Genomic DNA, 22,343 nt, shown 5'->3' on the forward strand with positions numbered 1-22,343 from the left:
CGAGCCCTGAGAATAGAGGATAGATATTTACCAGACCTTCTTCTATGCATTGTCACCACAACTATTTCCCAATCCACTGGCAAGATAGCCCACTGCTTACTCTCTAACTTTCTACTGGTACTAAGCAGTCCTGGTGGGTGCCCGGGGTGCCTTTGGTGTGGCAGAGGAATGAAACATGAAGGATGTGTTCTCCCTGTCCCCCACCCCTCTCCGGCCTCAGGGAGGAGCCCATCTGCTGGTCTGCCCATGCCCCGTGAGTTCACATCCACACTAAAGATGGCCCGCTCCTCTCTGGCCTCGGCCCCTGTGAGAGAGCTACTGTAGAACCCTGCCCAAAAGCTGTTTTTTGTTCAAAATATATTTAATATGCTCAAAAAGAAAAACCATACAGGTTGGTCTGAAGTTTATAGAAGAAGCTCAAGGGGAAAAAACTGCTGAAAATCTGCTTCTAAAAAAATCCTTTAATCCATCATAGAATTTTAGAGTCAGAAAGGACTTTGAGAGAACTCCTCTCAAACCTTCATTTTGGAGAAAAAAGCTGAGACCCAAAGAGGTTGTGACTTGTTCAAGGTCATCAAGCAAAATAGAGGTCAGCCCATAAGTACAATTTTTCTTTTTCATCTTTCTTCAAGTTGTTTATCTAGACATGGGTAACACAGAGTAGCTATTTCTTTCATATGCCTCCTGTAATTAAAAGTTTTACTTTTCAGAGAAAAGAAAAAATCAAGAGGCTAGATCACGGTTGTTATCCCTCATGGCCTTCATTAGAAAATTTCTACCAGTTAAGTTTGGAGTACCCTAAATAGGACCTGCCTCCCTGACGGCAGTGACCCCAGTTGCAGGTGTGGTGTCTGGAAGGAACTAACTAGCTTCTAGAAGGCACACCCGATGCCAGTGTTCTCTTCCATGCCTATTGCTGATGTTGTGAGCTGATCACAGCACCCTTCCCAGCCCCTGCCACTCAATTGGATTTGAATCTCAAGTTGAAATTCATTTGCCTTCACTACAATATAGGTCATACCTTGAAAAGTCCAGTGACCTTCAGATTCATGCTATACATTTCAGCATGTCTACATTAGTTATTAAATACTCTTTAGTTTCTCATCCACCCCTACATACACCCAGCTACTCATTAATCCAATTATGACTTTCCTTTATCCAATCAAACTTCCTGCCAAGTTGCAGGGCTCTTGTAGTGATGCGTTTGTCTTTAGTGATTAGACAGCCCAGCAGAAGATGCTGTCTTGTTCAGACGTCTCTGTAATTTACAATGACCTCAGTGTGGTATCGCAACACCCACCGTGTGCCCTATGAACACGCTACAAGAGCCTCCTTTCCAGGAAGGCTGACTGAGGTCATTTTCTGTCCCGCAATTGGAGCCTCGCCTCTGTGTCTCTCTGCAGCCTCTCCAGCAAGGCATTAGGGAAGCTTCCGAATCATGTTTGGCTCTGAAGGCAGCGCCTGGGCCCTTCGCTTTGGTCTCTGGGTCCTTGAACAGGAGCAAGCTCGTTTGCTGGCAGGAGCATCTGTCTCCATATGGGGAGACAGTCTTCAGATCTTCCTTGCTCTTCCCTTCATTAAGACATCAGCCTCACTCAGCCGTGCTCTTGGCTGCCAGACGCACTGACAAGCCAGCAGGAAAAGTTCCATCAAGAAGAGGTTTGCTGCCTTCTGAAGGCAGGAAAGTACCGCTTTGCCTGCTGGGACCAGACCCACGCAGCCTTTTTGGGACTCATTCCAGTGGAGTTCTTAAAACACTTTATAAGTTCTGATTCTAGGCCTGTGGGCAGAATCTCAGGGTGGTGCCATCTGTAATGTTCCAAGTGTCTCCCTTGCTCAAGCTCAAACGGGGTGGAGTTCTTCCACCTCCTTGCCCATCCTCATCTGTCTCCTGGGTGTGTGCCACCGGCTCCCATGGCCCCAGGCTGCTTGGCAACACCCTGAGTTATGTTAGAGATATAATAATGAATTATACAATGCATTATACATAATTAATTTATAATAAAACACACATACAATGGTTTAATTTCTCCAAGTGAATGATGTGCTGCTGGCCGGATCCTGCTGGAATGCCTCCCCTAACTAACTGCTTCTTGCTCTGGAGGTGGTGGCCGGCTGCCCCAGGGAGGGATCTTGGCTTGGGGAACCTGCCAAGTTACAGATTCCCCCCAGGCTGCCTCTGGGGTATGTCCCACAGGAGGACAATCCTGCACTGCCTCTGTTGTTCTAGATCCAGATACTCCCGAGGGTCTCACCCAAATGCTGCGCTGTTTGAGAACTGTTATGGTCTCCATCCTCCCAGTCTTTTCCCCAGAGTATGGGAAATGCTTGTGTATTTATACTCTACTCCTCCTTCCTTCCTTCTTTCTTTCATTCATTTGTTCATTCACTAAATATGGATCGAGTGCCTATGATGTGCACGGTCCTTGGCTTGCTGCATGTCAGTGAAGGAAACAGACCAGGATCCTTGCTCAAGTGGAGCTTCCATTCTGGCAGAGGGAGAGGGAAGTAATGAGGACATTGCACTGTATGTCCTGTGGTGATGGACACTACAGAAAAAGAAAAGACGAGCAGGACAACGGAGGTCATCAGGACAAGGGGGCAGTCTGCAGTTGGAAAGAGGGTGGCCAGGGCTGGGCTTGCAGAAGAGCAGCAGCCTAGGAATGGCCAAGCCCTCGTGAGTGGGGCAGAAAGGCACTTCTGGGCCTACGGGGATTCAATTTTCCCGGGCTGCTTTGCCTACAGGTTCTTTCAGTAACATTTGCCACTTTTGGTTTCAGATGTTCAGGATGCTACTGTTTCTGCTGCTGCTGTGGTTCCTGCCCCTCACTGAGGGGTCCCAGCGGGCTGAACCCATGTTCACTGCAGTCACCAACTCGGTTCTGCCCCCTGACTATGACAGCAACCCCACCCAGCTCAACTATGGTGTGGCAGTTACTGATGTGGACCACGATGGGGACTTTGAGATCGTCGTGGCAGGGTAAGTGCCTCCCACCCTGAGTGTGACAGATATATTCATCCGCTTTTGCTGTGACGAGGCCGTGTAACAAATGACTCCAAACCCAGTGACTTGCGACAGCACACAGTTTTACTGGCAGGTCTGTGGTCATCTGCAGCTCAGTTGTAGCTTGGCCCGGCTCAGCTGGAGTTCTGGGATGCCATGGCTTTGCCTTTGGCTGTAGCAGTGAGTTGGGATGGAGGGAGGTTTGGAAGAAGGGTGTTTCATCCATGGGCTTTTCAGGGAGAAAATTGGAATGCTCCGCCTTAAGGTAGTCTCTTCTCTTATTTAAGCCTCCTTGGTTATACCTCCTGGTGTTACTTCCTTACCGGCAGGGCTCTAGGATCTCTATATAGGAGGGACTTAAGGGTGACAATTATGGTAAAAGGGAATGCTCAAAACTGCCTTTGCACAGCATTTTACACAAGACTAAAAAAACAGCAATTGACCGTTTCAAAGGAGGAAGGAGGAAGGAGAATGGAAAAGAAGAGGGAGAGCCAAGCCTTTTCTAACCATGCCTTGGTGCTCCCTCTGTCCTGGAAAGCAACATGGTACAGCAGGAAAAGCATAAGTAGGAGGCCAAAAAGCCCAAGTTCATGCCCTGGATGTACAGCTTTCTAGCTGTGTGACCCAGAGTCAGTCCCTTACTCGCTGAGATTCAGGTATATCATCTGTAAAAAGGCGGATAAGCAGTAATGCCTTGTTGTCCTGAAGCCTCAGTAAGGGTACCGCGTGTGACAGTGCACTGTAAATGCTGCCAGTCACCGTAAGTATTACTTGTTGAGCACTAATATGTGCCAGGCACGGTGCGTCATCTTATTTTACGTACATTGTCTTATTTCCTCCCCTGACAACACTATGAAGTAAGTTACTCTCATCCCCATTCAGAGAAAGGAAAGTGGGGTTCAGAGAGAGTAAGCAGCTTGCTCTCTGCCGAGTAAATAGTATGTAGATGAGTCAGAATCTGAACCCAAAGGCTTTCTGAGTCCAGAGCTGCCAAACTACACTGTACAAAGTTTAGTTATCACTTCAAAAATCAGCCAATCAATAAAAACACTACAGGGGCCTGTCGACCTCATTCTGGGAGGCCCGAGCTTTTATGGTAGCCCTAAACAAAGGTACCTGGCAGGTAACATTACTTGTAGCAGCTGCATGTAACAGTAGAAAGTGTTGACCTTGGAACTGGAAGACTTGGCTTTAATCCTAACTGTTTCTGACCTAATGGTTGCAATTTACTTTATGAAGACCCACTTTCCTCGTCTAAAAGATGGGCATGTTGAAATCTACCCACCTAAATTCCAGGGCAGTCGTGAGGGTCCGTGGGGATGACGCATAGAAAAGATACATGGTGAAGTGCAGCTTTTCTTTCACTTATTCATTTCTCCTGCCCCGTCTACATTCTGGACGGTCTAGATTGCTGTGCCGTCCAACGGAACTTTCCGTGATGATGCAAACATTCTGTGTTGGTGCCGTCCGGTGTGGTAGCCACTAGCCACGTGAAGTTATTGAACACCCGAAATGGTGGCTACAGGAACCAAGGGAATGAATTTTTATTTAATTTGGATTAAATAGCCACATTTAAATTGGACAGTACAGTTCTGGGCTTCTGGAAGAAAAAACTAAAGAGCAAAGTGTGACAGAGAAAGAAGAAATAGGGATGGTCGTAGTGACCCTCCCTACCTGAGGCGACCTGAGCAGAGCTGTGGTCAAGCAGCTCGCCCGTCAGTGCTGGGACTGTCCAGTTGCTTTCTGAATCAGGGAGACGCCCCTCTGTCTAAATCTCTGCCCAACCTGACTCCCAGAGCTCTGTGCCACCCTGCCAGAGTCTGTAGTTAAAGGACTGTGATGCTCCGAGATGTTCTCGTTGGCCCTGCCTCCTGCTGGGTGACCCTGACCTCCCCAGGTAGACCTGACAGAGGACAGAGAACAGCTTGGCAACCATCCTTCTCTCATCCCGCCCCCCACCCACCACCAAGTTACCACTATAAACATGCTCTCCTTTGGTCCTGGAAGATGATATCATCTGTATTTCCACAAATTAATATGGAAAAAGTAAGCCCTGAGTTGTCTTTTCTTCCTCTTCTGGGACCTGGACTCCTGGCAGGAGCTAGCCAGGCCCCAGCACATGGAAAACCTCTCATGTCTCCATGGGAGGGTGTCTCTGATTTGGGGACTGTGCTCCCCCCACACTGAGCAGCCAGCGTCGGTGCTCACGGGCCAGCCGGCCGTCTCCCCTGGCCATTGCAGCAGACCTTGGTTTTCCACAGCTCTGTTGCAGACTCCTCCAAAGTTCCAGATGGAGGGAAAGAAAGGGCAAAAGAGCCGCGCGAAGAGCCCCTTACAGCTTCATTTGCTGTTTTTGTTACCGTTTTGCCCCTTTCCAAGGCCTTTCTCTAGAAAGCGTGCTGAACTGGTCATCATACGCTGCACTGTCCTGCTCACAACTCCACTCGCCCTTCGGCTGCAGACAACAGGACTAACAGAAGGTCTTGGCCCCGGGACTGGTCCTGGCCTCGGTCTGTTTGAGAAGAAGCAGAATTGTTTGGTGGCAGAATCTCCAATCTCTGTGTCCTTTCCAAGGCAAAGGGAGTGATAGGTGCCCCCACAGACCCACCTGCTGAGGCCAGTTACCTGAGCCCTGTGTTTAAACGTGGGCTCCATGAGCAGGTCTCTGTCCCACCCATCCTTTGATGTGCAGGAGATCGATCCTGCAGCTCTTGAGTGTTCAGCTTCTTTCTTTCCAAGTGCTGGGCGTTCATTTCGTCTTCCCCTTCAGTGAAATCTTTTTCTGTTTCTCATCCAAGAAACTCAAGAAATTTGCTTTTGTGTGCTCTGTGGCAGAGAAGCTAGACCATCATTTGCAGTCAGTTTAGAGTCGATGTCTAATCCTTGCCGAGCTTGCTGCTTACCATGGGTCCTACGGGACTTTGGAGTCATCCCCTAGAAACAAGAACCAGACCATGCTAGGTGTTGATCCTGGACCAGCCATTTGGAAAGACGCCTTTCTCTCCTCCCGGGGAAAGATTGAGCCAGGCAGCTTCTGTCCGAGAAAGCTTGGGCTGCTGGGTGTTATTCTGAAAGACGATATTTATTGCTCACCCCCAGCAAAGAATAAGGGTTATGCAGAAGACAGGATGGCGAAATTGGGCAGCCTCCCAGCTCCGGTTCAGGCTTTCTTTGTGGCTGTTGTGAAGCATTGTGAATTCTCAGAGCATTGGAAAGACACATTCTCATTTGAGTACCAAAATACATTCCAAAGGCAAATATAACTTTTTATTATCTTCAGCTTAGGATGATTTGTCACTGTCTTCTTCTTTGAGCTGGATAACCAAAAGTTGGCTATACAGACATATTTAAATCAGGACCTTGGGAGGTCATTTCGCCACCTTTGCCTTACAATAAGGCCACACCTGTAGCACTTGGAGGCTCCATTTACGTAGAGCCTTCCAAGGGAAAGCGCGCAGTCCTTCTGTAAGTCCACTCAATATGTGCTTATGTCAAGAACTGATTTCATTAATCTGGACCCCTTATGTTAGAGCTCAATAAGCCATTTCTTTTAGCTTTTGTTTTGCTATTGCCTTTGAAGATATAAACCGAGTGACCGCCATCCCTTCAGATAATGAAAGCAGGATCACTGCCCTGCCTGCCATCCCATGTGACTCCTTGGCAACACTTCTGATTTTGACTCTTATTCCATTTCACCCACCCGACATCCATATTTAATTCTGCTTCCTTCCTGGCTTGATTGCAGACTCCCTGTTTAAGAATCACATAGCAGAAGTTGAAATTTTTAAAGGTTGAATGCGAAGGCCTTTCCTCGAGCACCTGCGGTCCCGCTCACGGCAGGCCCACTCGCCAGCACCTTCCCCTTCACCGGCCCCGAAGACATTTCCTTCTGCCGCCCCTGGGAGAATGGCCAGCTCTTCAGTTTATAAAGCGCTCGGTCCGTGAACTTGTCTCGGATTTGTTGACCTTGTAGTATGTCTGACTGGAGCCCTGTTGCTTTGAGTATTTACTCTTTGAATAGGTTTGTTTTGTTTTGCTTTTTTGGTGTCCTCGTTGCTGGTATTGACAGCATTGATTTTGAGCATGTTGCAGTGGGTCTGTGTTGTGTTTCAGATTCTCGAGTTAATTGTGATGGAAGGCATGTGCGTGTCTCTGACTCTGGGAGGAGCAGGGGATGACCGCCCTTTGTTCTGCGGGGATGCGGGAGGGAAGGGGCCGCTCATCCTCCAGCACATCTGGGCCAGTGCGTCCGCATATGGAGGGCTTATCTGTCTAGCGGCAGGTGCCTGATTGCAGTCTGCTCCCTGCGTGGCCAGGGGAGGATTTGATCGCCAGTGGAGACTTCCATGCATGCACAGACCACTGAGGAACTTCAGCACTGGTTTCCCCGGCTAAATAGAAAGCCCAGTGGCTTTCCCTTTTCTCAGTGGAACTAAACACCCAATCTACAGTCTCATGGAGTCTGGAAGGAATTCCTGTTGGTGTCAATCTTACACAATTCCTTTAGAGCAGCTTTTGTTTCCTGGGATATCCCCAGAGGTTTGAGATAACCCCCCTACCCTCTCAGTTTCCAACAGGAGTTTGCTCAAATGGAAAGATTGTGATGATTGTACAGCTTAAATCACAATTGAGATCAGTTTTTCTACCCAAAGATCATTCATTTGATAAAGCCTGAACACATTCTTCACACTTGGAAGGGTTTCATTTAAAGGGATGCTACATATCTATCGTAAAGCAGTGTTTGAGTTTTTTCTTCATTTTGTAACTATGACAGGAAACTTTTTTAATTTACTAAAGTTAATTGAATTATTTAAAAGGCAAACTGTATTCAATTACCAGATTAATCATAATTATAGGGGAGATATTTTTGCCATTATAAATAAGAGCAGCGATAAAAAATAAGAAATTTATTCATGATTTAACCAAAGCAACATTTATGCATTTTATTATAAGTATATATAGATAGATACATGTAGTAGAAAGATATATGTAATATGTATGCATAGATAAATACAGTAGATAGGTATGTACTATATGTCTAAATACACACACACACACACAAGCTTTTAACAAAATAGGAATAAACATTTTTGAACTTTCAGTCCTAACTGTTGCTTTGTAAAATATAAAATTTTCATAAATTTAATCATCAGTTTTGCCATTATCTTAAAATGTTAGATTATTTCATTATGTTTCTCTTTCTTTATAAACTTAAATATATTTTACTTTTAATTACACTTAAATACGTTGCAAAAATCCACACAATATAGATGAAGTTAAAAATCCATCTTTACCAATCCCCCACTCCTGCTCCAAGTTCATCCCATTCACCTCCCACGATAACATGCTCCCACCCCCAGCTGTTTTCAGTTTGGTGTTTATACTTCCAGAAATTTCTATGTTTTATATATATAGAGAGAAGGCACATGCATGAGACACAGACAAGGAGAGAGATCCTATGTTATATAAATTTTTATGATGTACATATTACAAAATATATAATCTTTGGAGGAATCACATTGATACATATTGTTGCAAAATTTGTTTTTTTTTCACTGTATAATATATCCCAACATAAAGATCTAGCTTTTTTTTTTTTTGGTTGCTTTGTGTGGCTGTATCATATTCATTTCGCCATTCCTCAGTGTCATTTAAGCTGGTTCTAATCTGTGACCATTGCAAACGCCACTGTGCTGCATACACATCCTTACACTAAGCATATGCAAATGTTTCTCTAGGATGGACACCAAGAAGTGAAAATGTGGGGTCAGGGATCTGTACATTTTAAATCTTAATAGATACCACCAAATTGCTTCCAATCTCAATATTTTTCTACTTATTTGTAGCCTAAAAATAAAAGGTGAGCTTCGGGGTTATTCAGTTCACCAGCTATTCAAGCACCTGGTATGCGTACAGCCACATAAGTTCGAGGGTCTGAACTTTATCAATTTAGATTTAACTGTTCCAAGAAGGGGAAAAGAGCCTATTCTACATCTGCAAAGGAAGCTGCTGCTGTTAAAACTGGATTGAGGACTTCAATGCTTTCTGATTCAAACTGCTGTGAAAGGACTTCCTCTGAAGCCTCCTCTGCGAAAATATATTTCTTAAACGGGTCATCCTTAGCCCTGAGATTCATTGTCATTGGTGTCATAGGAGAGTGATGGTGGGGTGCCAGCTCTGCTGCTGTGGTTTTGCATGGACTGCCCCTGATTTTGAATACTAATAAAATCTGAGTTGCAGCAGGAGCCAGGGCTTTTTAACCCATTCTTAAAACTTTTCTGATAAGTTTGCTCAGCAGTGCATGGCAGGTTTGCCAGAGATGTCCCTTGCTGTGTCCACACTTCCTTCTCCCAGGCCTGGGCAGCCATAAGCAATGGGCAGAAATTCCACCTCTGCATCCTCCCCCCAAATTCCGGAGTCCCCTGACCAGCTCAAAGGCCTGACGCCCTGTGTAATCACCCCCCCCACACACACACACAGAGCAAAATACATATGGCGGGTAAAATAATGGCCTCCCCAAGATGCCCACGTTCAAATCCCCAGAACCCATAAATATATCTTACATGGCAAAGGGGGCTTTGCAGATGGGATTAAGTTAAGGACCTTGAGATGGGGAATTTATCCTGCATTATCTGAATAGGCCCAATGTAATCACAAGGCCCTTAAAAGTGGGGAAAAAGGAGGCAGTAGGAGACGTCAGAGGGATTCCATGTGAGAAGGATCCAACCCACTATTTCTGGCGTTGAGGATGGAGGGAAGGATGAGAGCCAAGGAACATGGGTGGCCTCTAGAAGCTGGAAAAGATAAGGAAACTGATTTACTCCTAGAAGAGAGGGCAGCTCTCTAACACCTCGATTTCAGCCCAGCGAGACCAATGCCAGGCTTCAAACATGCAAAACTATAAGATAATCCATTTGTATTGTTTTAAGCCATTAAGTTAGTGGTAATTTGTCACGGCAGCCACAGGAAACTAATATAGCAGGTAAAAGTTTGAGAGCTTGGGGTCACTTTTCAGAGAGGTGATGGCCATTTCCTCAGGGAATTTTAACAGTGTTATTTTTATACTTTCACAACAATAAAAGAAATACACCGCTAGTAAATGTATCTTTCTAATCAGCATCAACCTCTGTCAAAGGAACATGGGTAGTTTTGGAAAAACTTCCTAAAAGCACACTTCGTTCCTTGGTGACCGTCCAAATTAATTCGCCCTGCAACTCACTGTTTGACACCCACCGCTAGGGGTGGTTGGCAGTGGGGAGAGGGAATGCAGAGCTTTTAAAGATCTCACTGTCAAAAAAAAATAAATAAATAAAGATCTCACTGTCCTTGGTGGGACAAAAGCACTCACACTGGGTGAGGTCACAAGTGACCAGCGCCACCAGAGAGATGCAAGCGTCTCTGGTGCTTGGGCATCTGGAGCGTCTGGGTGGCATTTGGGTGGCCTTGGAAGGACAGGCAGCCCAAGGGTCTGTTCAGCAAGGGGACAAAGGCCTCTCCAGGTCAAAGGTCATCTTAGGCTTATTTGTTGTTGTTTGTTTGTTTTTAAATTTATTTTTAAAAAAGCATGTTAACAAAAAACCTGATTTTTCACAAAGCCGTGAAGAGTATTTATAAAAAGCCATTCAAAAATAGTAATATAATTAAAACACTAAAATTGCCTCTGCTGAAAACGGCAAAGCTACTTTTAGTAGTCTGAATTTTTCATCCATTTAGAAAGTAGACGTATGCCTTGTCTCCAATCACTTTCCTTGAAGTCTTTCTTCTCTCCATTTCTCTAAGTGCTGGGCTGGCCGAGGGGCCCTCTTAGTCCTGGGGGTTGGAGGAGGCCAGAGCCTTGCAGCCCAGCCTTCCTCACCCCTGCCCCGCTCTTTGGAGGGTGTTCAGCTCCCACCCTCAGGATCCCCTCTGCTCTGGGGGTGGGTGTGGGCCCAGCCTCCCCCTCTTGTGCTTTGAACACACCCCTTCCCCTCCCTCATCCTACGACCTGGCCGGCAGGTGGGCTAGCCCCTTTCTCACAAGGATGCTGTGGTCCTGACTTAATTTTCCATCTGAGGAAATTTTTGAAGTTATTTTTTGAGGTGTGAGTATCTAGAAAAACACAGAAGGATGTGAGGAAGCTAAAAACAAACATTTGCACTTCATGTTTTTACCATGCTCGCCCCTGGTTTACCTTCACCTGCCTGCAGACTGCAGTTTCGGAGGGGTGGGGAGCAGGCGCCACGCTGGGCTGGTACTGTTTACTTCCAGCTTCTCATTTTATCCGTCATGCAGCCCATGTGATATGCAGCATTTGATGGATTCTAAGTCACACATTTTTTTTTTCTCTGTTTCGGAATTTTATTTGTAAGGCAAGACTTTGACCTACATTTTCTTATAGAAATAATCTTACAAGGAATGACTACATTCTAGTTCAAAGAAATTATTGTGGGGGAAAGGCTTTGTTTGGAGGAAAAGGAATCTGAGCTCAATTAATCCTGACTGTCATTAATCAGCTGACTTGGACAAGTTACTCTATATTGCAGCTTCTTTTTGTGTGTGTGTTTTTTTTTAATTTCAGAATATTATAGGGGTATAAATGCTTAGGTTACATATATTGCCTTTGCCCCACCCAAGTCAGAGCTACAAGTGTTTCCATCCCCCAGACAGTGTGCACCGCACCTGTTAGGTGTGAATATACCCATCCCCTCCTCCCTCCTCCCACCTGCCCCACACCAGGTGAATGTTACTACTATATGTGCACGTAGTGTTGTTCAATTAGTACCAATTTGATGATGGGTACATGTGGTGCTTGTTTTTCCATTCTTGGGATACTTCACTTAGGAGAATGGGCTCCAGCTCCATCCAGGATAATACAAGAGGTGCTATATCACCATTGTTTTTTTGTGGCTGAATAGTACTCCATGGTATACACATACCACATTTTATTAATTCTATTCATGTATTGGGCACTTGGGTTGTTTCCACATATTCACAATTGTGAATTGTGCTGCTATAAATACTTGAGTACAGATGTCATTTTTACAGAATATCTTTTTTTCTTTTGGGTAGATGCTCAGTAATGGGATTGCTGGGTCAAATGGTAGTTCTACTTGTAGTTCTTTGAGGTATCTCCATATTGCTTTCCACAGAGGTTGTGCTAGTTTGCAGTCCCACTAGCAGTGTACGAGTGTTCCTATCTCTCCACATCCACACCAGCATTTGTTGTTTTGGGACTTTTTGATAAAAGCCATTCTCATTAGAGTTAAGTGATATCTCATTGTGGTTATATTCTAATATCTCTAAAATTGAGATGGGACTTACAGTTGGAAGCTTGCATTTAATTGGAAGAGCTTTTCCTTTCCTAGAGATACATAAAATAATAGTGAGTTTTATTGCCAATGGCACCTTAAATTTGATGAAAACACTGTAAATAGTGCTGTCCCCACTTTACAAATAAGGAAACTGAGTCCAGAAGTGTGCCTAGGGTCACAGAGATGGTAAAGGTGGAACTATTATTCTGTACGTGCCCATTAAATTAAGCTTATTAATTATGTTGCTCAAATCATAATCTTTATTACATTGTTTTCTACTGGCCTATTAATAACTGACAGGCTTGTTTTATAATATCCTACAGTGGGTGGTGGTCCATTTTTTCTATGATTTTGTCAATTTTTGTTTTATATATGTTGGGGCTAAATCAGATGCAACTTCACAATTCTTATATTTTCCTAGTGAATGGAGCCATTATCACTATGAAGTTACCTCATCCATCCCTAATTATGCTTTTGGCCTGCTATTATGATAGACACACCAGCTTTCTTTGGGTTAGTGTTTACCAGGTATATCTTTTTTCATACTTTTACTTCGAATTTTTCAAAGTCCTTATGCTTTATGTGTGCTTCCTGTATGCAGCATATATATAGCTTAAGTTTTTTCAACCATTTGACCATGTCTGTCCTTTTGCTGATGAGTCCAGTCCACTTATATTTAGTGGGAACACTGATATGTTTTAACCTGTTTCTTTAATCTCATTTTTTTCAGTTTCCATATTTTCAATACTTCTGTCCTTTTTCTTTCTTGCTTTTTAAAAATTTGATTGATTAAAGGGATTTTTTTTTTTTATCAAGAGTAGGGGAAGGTTCTTGTTTTCTAAATCCCAGTTTTTCCTCTATTAATTTGGGGCTTAGTACGTGCTTCTTCTGTATTTTTAGTGGTTTACTTTGAAATTTTATGATGCATTTTAACCTAACAAACTGAAGTTATCTTAAAACCTTTCTGTAACAAAACAAGTACTTTAGGACACTTTAACTCTGAACACCCCTTCTTGGCATACACATAATATTTCAGTCTTGCCCTTTGGTAAAGCTGCCAGTTATAATAATTATTATTGTTGTTATTGTATAAATATGATATTTTTATGTACATCAGTTTTTACCATTGAATTTGCTCATATTTCCCTCTTGCATCTCAGAAAGACCTGGGATTATTTTTCTTCTAAAGATGCTCCTTTACTGACTGCCTCATCTTGGAAAACTCTCTTAGCTTTTGTTTAATCTAAAAATATCTTTATTGTATCTTTATTCTTGAAAGATCATTTTTCTGCATTCAAAATTTCAGGTTGATGGTTATTATTCTGCTGTCTTCTGGCTGCCATTGTTGCTTTTCAAATGCCTGTCATTAGTCATGCTGTTCCTTTGCAGGTGATCTGTCTCTTGTCTCTGTTTCTTTTTCATCTTTTGGATTTTGCATTTTTGCTACCATATATATGGACAGGGATTGCTCTCTCTCTCTCTTTTTTAACCCAGCCTGTGCTTCCCAAATCTAAGGATTCATGTCTCTCATCAGTTCTGAATTATTGTCAGTCATCATCTTTTTGAAAGTCTTTCTCTTTCTACTCACTCCTTCTGGAACTCCACTCAGACATGTCAAGTTTTCTCATTCCAGCCTCCAAATCTCTTAACCTTTCTCACATCGTTTCATCTTCTGTCTCTCTGTGCTGCTGCGTTCTGGGTAATTTTCCAGGTGTATCTTCCAGTTCACTAATTCTTTCTTCAATTGCATCTAGATGGCTGATTTTTCATTTCAAAACCTTTTTCATTTTTAGAAGTTTCATATGGTCCTTTTCAAATCTCCCTAATAATTTCTGATAGTGTATTATTGCTTACTCACTTTTGTGAGTTCATCCTTTCTTTCTTTAAACATTTTATACGTGGTTATATCGTATATTTGACAATTCTATTATCTGTAGTCCTTGGGGATTAAATGTGTTCTTAGTTGTTTTTGTTGCTCCTTATTTGGGGTGCCTTGCCTCCTTATTATGTTTGCTTTGTCTTAAAATGTGGGAGTTCTATGGGCCTAAATTGAAGATACTTTTTACCAGAGAAGGTATTATCCACCTCTACTGAGGACCCAGTGCTACTGACCTGGGATCACCCTAGCTCTCTACAAGGGTCCTGGCTTCATATGGGATTTGGGGGTTCAGCTTCCCCACCTTGCTGCCAGTTCAAGGGTTAGTAATATACTTCGTAGTGCTCTGAGCCCCTTATTTCCATTTGTTTACCACTCGCTGCTGCCAGGTCAGATTTCAGCTCCCTTTTCTGTGTAATGTGGTGGTGCTTGGAGATTTTCCTTAATTTTGTGAGCCCAGTAATGCATAAAAAATATGTTTTGTCTGGGATTTACTTGTTCAGTAGTAGTAGGGTCCTTCAGAGGTCTACATACAGATGGAAACAGAAAAATAGACTTAGCGTCTCCAAAATTTATGTTATTTCTATTACCAAGAAGACATGGCAGGGGATGTGCAACTAAAGGAAGTAGTATTTATGAGGTCCTCTCCCTTTGCTGTTCAGAGATGCTTGAACTCACTTCTTGCAAAATAGGGAGTGCTCTGTAGCCTGGGAGATTTGGGCATGAGATAGACAAGGAGGGGTGTGTGTGTGTGTGTGTGTGTGTGTGTGTGTGTGTATACAGGGAGAGAAGCATGTGCAGTAAGCCCCATACACTCAAGTAGCCAGGCCAGACCCTTAGACCATGGCTCCCTAGAAGAGCATGGGAGTTCAAGATCAGAGCCCGTTGCCAGCATAGATCATACCATCTGAGGTCACTGGTGTTTGGCTATGCCAAAGGAAACATGTGATTGTGCGTGTCAAAAAGGACCCCTTCCCTCTCAGCAGCCATCTTCCCATGTTGTTTATAAAATGCCTACAGCCATATGAAGTCATGAACAACTCTGCAGTATCCTTTGACATGCCTTAGTGTTGTAGTCAGTCCATACACTGTCCAGTGGGCAGTGCAAAGAGGAGCAGGGTAATGAGGGCTCCCCCTGTTGGCAGCTGTCTTGGAAAGCAGCATTGCACTAGTGGGCTCCTCCCACAGGTGCCTCCATAGCACCTCCATGCCTTCCTCTGGGAGGAACATCCCCTCCTTTGTGGAACTGTGTCAATCACAGAATCCTGTGGGCTGCCAGTCAAAGTAGCCCTTTGGCCACTAGGGATTAGTCCAGGGTTTCCTGTGACCTAAGACTATCTAATTTTAGGTCTTGATCTGGGATTTTCCATTTTGAATCTAAGAATGAAAGCTCTCCCTTTGCTCTTGGATAATGAGTTGAAGGAATATGTCACAACTACCACCTTTCCTTGTCTCCATCTTATGGAGGAGGAACCTGAGAGAATGATGACACCCAGAGAGAATCCTGGGGATATCAAGGCCATGGTTCTTCTCCCCAAGGTCCCCAGATCTATGGGTCTCCCACAGCTCTCCTTAAGTTCTAGGATACACCCTTGCCGACCTCCAAAAAATCCTCCTGTTTGTCTTTTCTCTACAGCTACTTTTCTCATCTAATACCAGATCTCATGGCTTCTAAATCAGGCAAGGCAAGCTCCTTTGCAGGCCAGAGCAAGCATCCTATCTGGTGCTGTGTTGCAGACCCGAGCATAGCCATCCCTAGTCCTGAAGGAGATGCTGTGGCTGTGTAGTCAGAGAGAAGATTCTTGAGAATATTTAAGAACAGTTGACAATACGTGATTGATGTTAACCTATGTTTCTGAAGGAGTTTTGCTGGCTGGATCGATTTTTTTTATTTTTTATTTATTTTTTATTTTGGCATATTATGGGGGTACAGATTTTAAGGTTTCAATAAATGCCCTTTTTCCCCCTCCCCCTAAAAGTCTGAGTTTCCAGCATGACCATCCCCCAGATGGTGCACATCTCACTCATTATGTATGTATATACCTCCCCCCCTCCCACGTGCCCAATACCCTATTACTGTAGTACCTATGTGTCCACTTAGGTGTGGATCAGATTTTTTAAAAAACTCAGGCCAGGCATGCCTGTAATCCTAGCACTCTGGGAGGCTGAGGCAGGAGGATCACTTGAGCTCAGGAGTTCAAGACCAGCCTGAGCAAGAGTGAGACTTCATGTCTACTAAAAATAGAAAAATTAGCTGGGCATCTTGGTATATACGTGTAGTCCTAGCTACTCAGGAGGCTGAGGCAGGAGGATCGCTCAAGCCCAGGAGTTTGAGGTTGCTGTGAGCTATGATAATACCACTGCACTCTAGCTCAGGTGACAGAGAGAGATTCTGTCTAAAAAAAAAAAAAAAAACTCAAACCAAAAGCATTATCGCAATGTTATTTATGTTATTTAATTAAACAGTAAACATTCTCTATACACACATTGATCAATAATTCTTTTTAAAATTTCTCCTCTCCCATTAGATTACAGACTTTTAAAGGCAAGAACTTTATCTTTTTCATCTGTGCACCTACAGTGCCTATCACATAGTCACTGTTCAATAAAATGAAATAGGCAAGTGTCTTATGGATGGATGTAGAATCTTAGATACGGGGATTAATGAAAGCCATAAACATTACTTCTGTACTCAGAAGTGATTGAGTCACAGACCTAACCCCTGAGAGCAACATTAATCAACCCCATAAGCACATTCTACATGCCTCCCTGCCGTGTGCATAGCTGTGTGCTCGGTGCTTGGGCAGATACAGAATATGATCTCTTCCTCCCAGCCATTTCAGTCGTAAAAGACATAAGGCATATCTGGAATAATAGAGTGTCCTGTGTGCCAGAGAGGAGACACTCTCTCCCAGCTCAGCACATTTGTCAGGTTCCTGTCCCCAGTGAATATTCTAGTTTCTCATAAATACTGAATTTCGTCTGAGGTAGTAGTAATATGGCTGGATTCCCTCCTCAGTGGAATTTCTCTGATGTCACTGGTTTGATCTTTTACTATTAAAGCCAAAGTCCTTACATTAATTTCCTTTTCATTAAACCACAATAATTGTTTGTTGGCCCAGTAGTCCCCAGGGACTGACAGTATCACTGAGCCTCCTCCAGTCCTGGCTCTTCCTGGTTCCTGTCTGACACCTCAGAGAGGCAGTGAAATTCTCCAAAACGCACCACTAACCAGTTGTACAAATGCCAGCCTTGTTTGTGTTTTAATTGATAAATAAAAGTTGTGTATATTTATCATGTATAAATGATGTTATGAAATATGTATACATTGTGGAATGGCTAAATTGAGCTAATTAACATATACATTGACTCACATATTTATTTCTTGTGGTGAGAACACTGAAAATCTACTCTCTTAGCCATTTTCAAGAATACAGTGCATTGTTATTAACTGTAGTCCCCATGTTGTACCGTAGATCTATTGAACTTATTCCTTCCTATCTAACTGAAATTTTGTATCCTTTGACCAACATCTCTCTCTCCCACCCTCAGCCCCTGGTAACCACCTTTCTACTCTCTGCCTCTACGAATTCAACTTTTGTAGGTTCTACATGTAAGTGAGATTGTGTGCTATTTGTCTTTTTGTGCCTGGCTTATTTCACTTAACATAATGTCCTCCAGGTCCATCCACGTTTTTTGCAAATGACAGGATTGTCTTTAAAGGCTGAATACTATTCCATTACATATATATATACACATATATATAAAACATTTTTTTATTTATTCATCCACCGATGGACAGTTAGAATGATTCCATATTTTAGCCATTGTGATAATACTGCAGTGCACATGGGAGTGCAGATATCTTTTCAATACACTGATTTCATTTCTTTTGGATATATACCCAGGAGTGGGATTTCTGGATCATATGGTAGTTCTATTTTTAATTTTTTGAGGAACTTCCATACGGTTTCCCATAATTAGCCTTGTTTTTTTTTTAAACGTATATTTTTCTATCAGTAACCTGTTGTCCATATCCTTCCCTCCACGCTAAAGCAAAATATGGAAGAAGGAGGAGGAGGGAGACAGCTAGCTATTTCCCTCAACCCTCTCCAAATAAGATGGGCTATCATTCCAGTTCCTCCAGGATCTTTTAAAGTTCCCTCCCTGTTCTGGGAAGCTGTGGCTGCACTGGGCTGTAGCAGAGGCTGCACCCCCCAACCCTGCTCAGCCAGTGCTGCGCCTGGCTGGCCTGAGAAGGCCTCGGTTAAGCCATTCCAGCACCTGATTTCTGGACAGCGCCACACAGAGACCCTAGCCTCCCCTCACTTCATTCCACGTGCACCCCATTTTACTTCCGCAAATGAGGAAGACTTTGAAAAGTATGGCAAGTCTCATTATATAAGTTTCTTTTCCAGACAATTCATTAATGTCAAAAAGCAAGAGATAGCGATATAACAGATACCTCAAAGTTTCCAAGGGCATATCTACAATCTAAATCAAGCTTTCCAACACACCTAACATTTCATGGGCAAATAAATCCTTAATTTAAAAACCAGGAAATAAAAAAGAAGATAAGTTTATTCTTGGTTCGAAAAGCTGGAGAGCTGAAGAAATTTTCAAGGAACATTGGTAAGTTTCTGATGCCTATCAGAGATAATAGTACTTCCTAAGTTGTGGTGAAGACCAATGCGATAAGACACGTAAATTACTCAGCACAGCACCTGACACATACTAAGTGCTCACTTGTTAGTGTACTGAGGGTGTTTATTTAATGCCTAATATAACAGGAGGGGTCTTCCTGGACAACCCTTATCTTAGACCTCAGTGTCCTTCTATCCCTCCTTTCACCAGTGGGATAAGGTGGCACTGTACAACATTTTTTGTTGTTTATTTTTTAATTAGAACTATGTATCTTTGTTGTTAATTTTTTTTCTTTTTTTTTTATTTCGGCATATTATGGGGGTACAGATTTTAAGGTTTCAATAAATGCCCATTTCCCCCCTCCCCCCACAAGTCTGAGTCTCCAGCATGACCATCTCCCAGATGGTGCACATCTCACTCATTATATATGTATATACCCTCCCCCTCCCTCCTGCCCAATACCCTATTACTGCAGTACCTATGTAACCACTTAGGTGCTGTTCAGAACTATGTATCTTTGTTGTTAATTTTTAACACAGTCACTTAAACATTGTTGAATTCTGTGTTATCTGCAGACATGCAACCTTAAAATAAGTTATCTTGTATTTTAGTTTCCTATAAGTCCATGTCCCACCTAGGAGAAAGTTTATTTCCCCCTATTTTATTAGTCAGCTTGTATTCATTCATTCTACAATTTTATTTTATTTATTAAGCTACCCCGTGCCAAGCACCTTGCTGAGCCCTGGAGGTGAGTAGTAAACGAGGGTAACTCCTGTCTGCACACAGCTCAGAGACAGTCAATATGCCTGATGAATTAAAGAAAGTCTTACTTTGGGAAATAATTTCAGCTTCTTCCCACCAAGTCTTTTATCCGAATTCATAATTTGTAACCAGAATCATTTCTCATCCCCACTGTCCATCCTTGCTAAAAGATGCTAATAAGAAACAGAATGATGAAACAAAACCGGGATAGAAAGGAGAAAGACACGGCTTAGGCAATCCTTGAATTAATCAGCCCCTGAATAATCAAGTGGTGATATATAAAATGCAAGTATCAGAGTTCATGCTGCCTTAAATAATTAAACACATTAAAGGAGGGACAGAAAGACCACATTTCAGAAGAAATTAGTAGCCTTAAGGCAGAGGGTGAGCAAAATCGAGCTCTACAGCAGCATTTATAAGCCTTTTCTATATTGTAACAAACCAAGCAGGGGGCAGTGAGAGGGATGGTTATATGGATTCTTTCATATATTTAAAGTAGTGAATTCCAACCTAGAGGTCACGGAGTTATTACGAGGCATCTGAGAATCCATCTGTGCAGGGGCATTTTATCAATAGATGCTAGTCCAGCTACCAATAGATGGAGATTTTTTTAACATTGAAAGGTATCTTCATACTTGAAAAGAGTTGAAAAACCATGGTCATAAAATATATGCTTGTGTACTCTCATGAAAATGGGATTAAAAGGAGCCTAAGAAGGGTCAGTGAGAGAAAGGGGAGTGAGAGATTTCAGGTAAGACTCGGAGAAAGGACGAGAGAACAGAGGAGTGAGGAAAGAAGAAAAAGAGAGAGAGAAAATGTACATAAGATGGGGGTTAGGGAATTATGGAGTCAAACAAATCTGTGTTGAAATTCTAGCTCCTTCTCTTCCTAGCTGTGGGACCTTAGAACAAGTTACCTAACCTCTCTGAGTTTTGGGTTCCTCATCTATAAAGTGATGACAATAATAACTAGCCTATTGGATAGTACTGTAGGAATGTCTCCTCTGGCGCTCCAAGAGGAGAAAAGAACCAATAGAAGGTATCTCGTGCACTGCATGACAACATTTAGGTTAATGACAGATGGCATACACAAGGGTGGTCCCACATATTATAATACCATATTCCTATTGTACCTTGTCTGTGTTTAGCATGTTTAGAAACACAAATACTTACCATCATGTTGCAATTGCCTGCAGTATTCAGTACAGTAACATGCTGTACAGATTTGTATTCTAGGAGCAATATAGCGTAGACCATAAAGCCTAGCTGTGTAGTAGGTTATACATCTAGGTTTGTGTGAGTACACACTATGATGTTCCCATGACGAGGAAATCGCCTAGTGATACGTTTCTCAGAATGTATCCCAGTTATTAAGTAATGTGTGATTGTGTGTATGTGTGTATATGTGTGTGTAAATATATATATATATAGAGAGAGAGAGCAGAGAGAGAGAGAGAAAGGAGAGAGAGATTGATTTATTATAAGGAATTGGCATGCAATTGTGGAGGCTGAGAAGTCCCATGATCTTTGTCTACAAGCTGGAGACCCAGGAAAGCTGGTGGTGTAATTCAGTCAGGGTCTGAAGGCCTGAGAACCAAAGGAGTAAAGCCAGTTCCAGGGCAGGAGAAGATGAGGTGTTCCAGCTCAGCAGTGAGGCAGGAAATAAGGGAAAAATGCCTCCTTCCCTGCCTTTTGTTCTATTCAGACCCACAACACACAGAGGAGCACAGTCTATTTTACTAAGTCCACAGCTTCAAATGCTAATCTCTTCTGGAAACACATTCACAGACACACCCAGAAACAATATTTAATCTGGGTGCCCTGTGACCTACTCAAATTGACACATAACCTTAAACATCACCACAGTTAAAATAACACACACAAAATGCTTGGTCCTGTGTCTGACACATGGAAAGTACTCAAATATTAACTGTCGCCACCACCACCATCATTTCTTCCTGTCCCACCTTGCGTCTACCTGGGAGATCTTTCAGAGTCTTATCTCTCAGAAGATACCTGAGGGCTATTTCTGGCCAATTCTCGTCTTTAACAAACTGGATTAGGCAGAGCTCTTTTGAGTGCAATAGAAACCAACCGTTTACTAACTCCCCTCCTTCCCCCAGCAAAAGGTCTAGCGGAGGCATACTGGGGCCACTCACATAACTCAGAGAAAATCTGTCAACTGAACCTCGAGAAAGCAGGCACGGGGGCAGCAGGGGGGCAGCAGGGGGGCAGCAGGTCTGACAGGAGCCAGAGACCACACATGGCCAGCATCACTCTCTCTGTGTCTCTGCCTCGCATCCCTGGGTCTGTGTCTTGGCCTGTCTGCTTAATGATTTCAGAGCGTCTTTCTCTGTGAGTCTGGCACCAAAGCTGCCAGCAATCCTGGGCATACAGCTTCCCAGCCCGACCACGAGGGAGAAAGTTCCAATTATAGGAAAAGGATTCTGGGTGGCCACATGCCCATCCCTGTGGTTCAAGGAAGTCGTATGAACCATATGGTTGGGAAAGGGGGAAGGATTGATCTTCCAAATGTAAGGGGGTCTGTTCCTGGATCTGAAAAGGAAGAGTGCTGAGCAGACACATGGTCACCATACAGTCCCTTATTCAGCAAACCTTTTTTGAGCACCGACTTTGTGCCCAACCCTGTATTCAGCACTGGAAACACAGTGGTGGCCAAGACATGCACGGTCCCTGCTCTCACAGAGCTGACATTCTAGTGCGGGAGACTGCAATAAACAAAGAAAAAGGAAATCTGGATTTCTGCA

General features: G+C 43.2%; 1 protein-coding gene across 5 annotated transcripts in view; it reads left to right on the forward strand.

The window, feature by feature from the left end:
• The window catches only part of CRTAC1 (cartilage acidic protein 1), a 147,643-nt gene that overhangs the window by 14,641 nt on the left and 110,659 nt on the right, over positions 1-22,343 (forward strand). For all 5 annotated transcript variants that reach the window (XM_012767910.2, XM_012767919.2, XM_076009878.1 and 2 more), the window contains exon 2: positions 2,781-2,980. In XM_012767910.2, coding sequence (XP_012623364.1) covers positions 2,781-2,980 — 200 coding nt within the window. The remainder of the gene's footprint in view (positions 1-2,780; positions 2,981-22,343) is intronic.

The sequence above is a fragment of the Microcebus murinus genome, chromosome 14 (genome assembly GCF_040939455.1).
Source record: "Microcebus murinus isolate Inina chromosome 14, M.murinus_Inina_mat1.0, whole genome shotgun sequence".
Lineage (NCBI taxonomy): Eukaryota > Metazoa > Chordata > Mammalia > Primates > Cheirogaleidae > Microcebus > Microcebus murinus.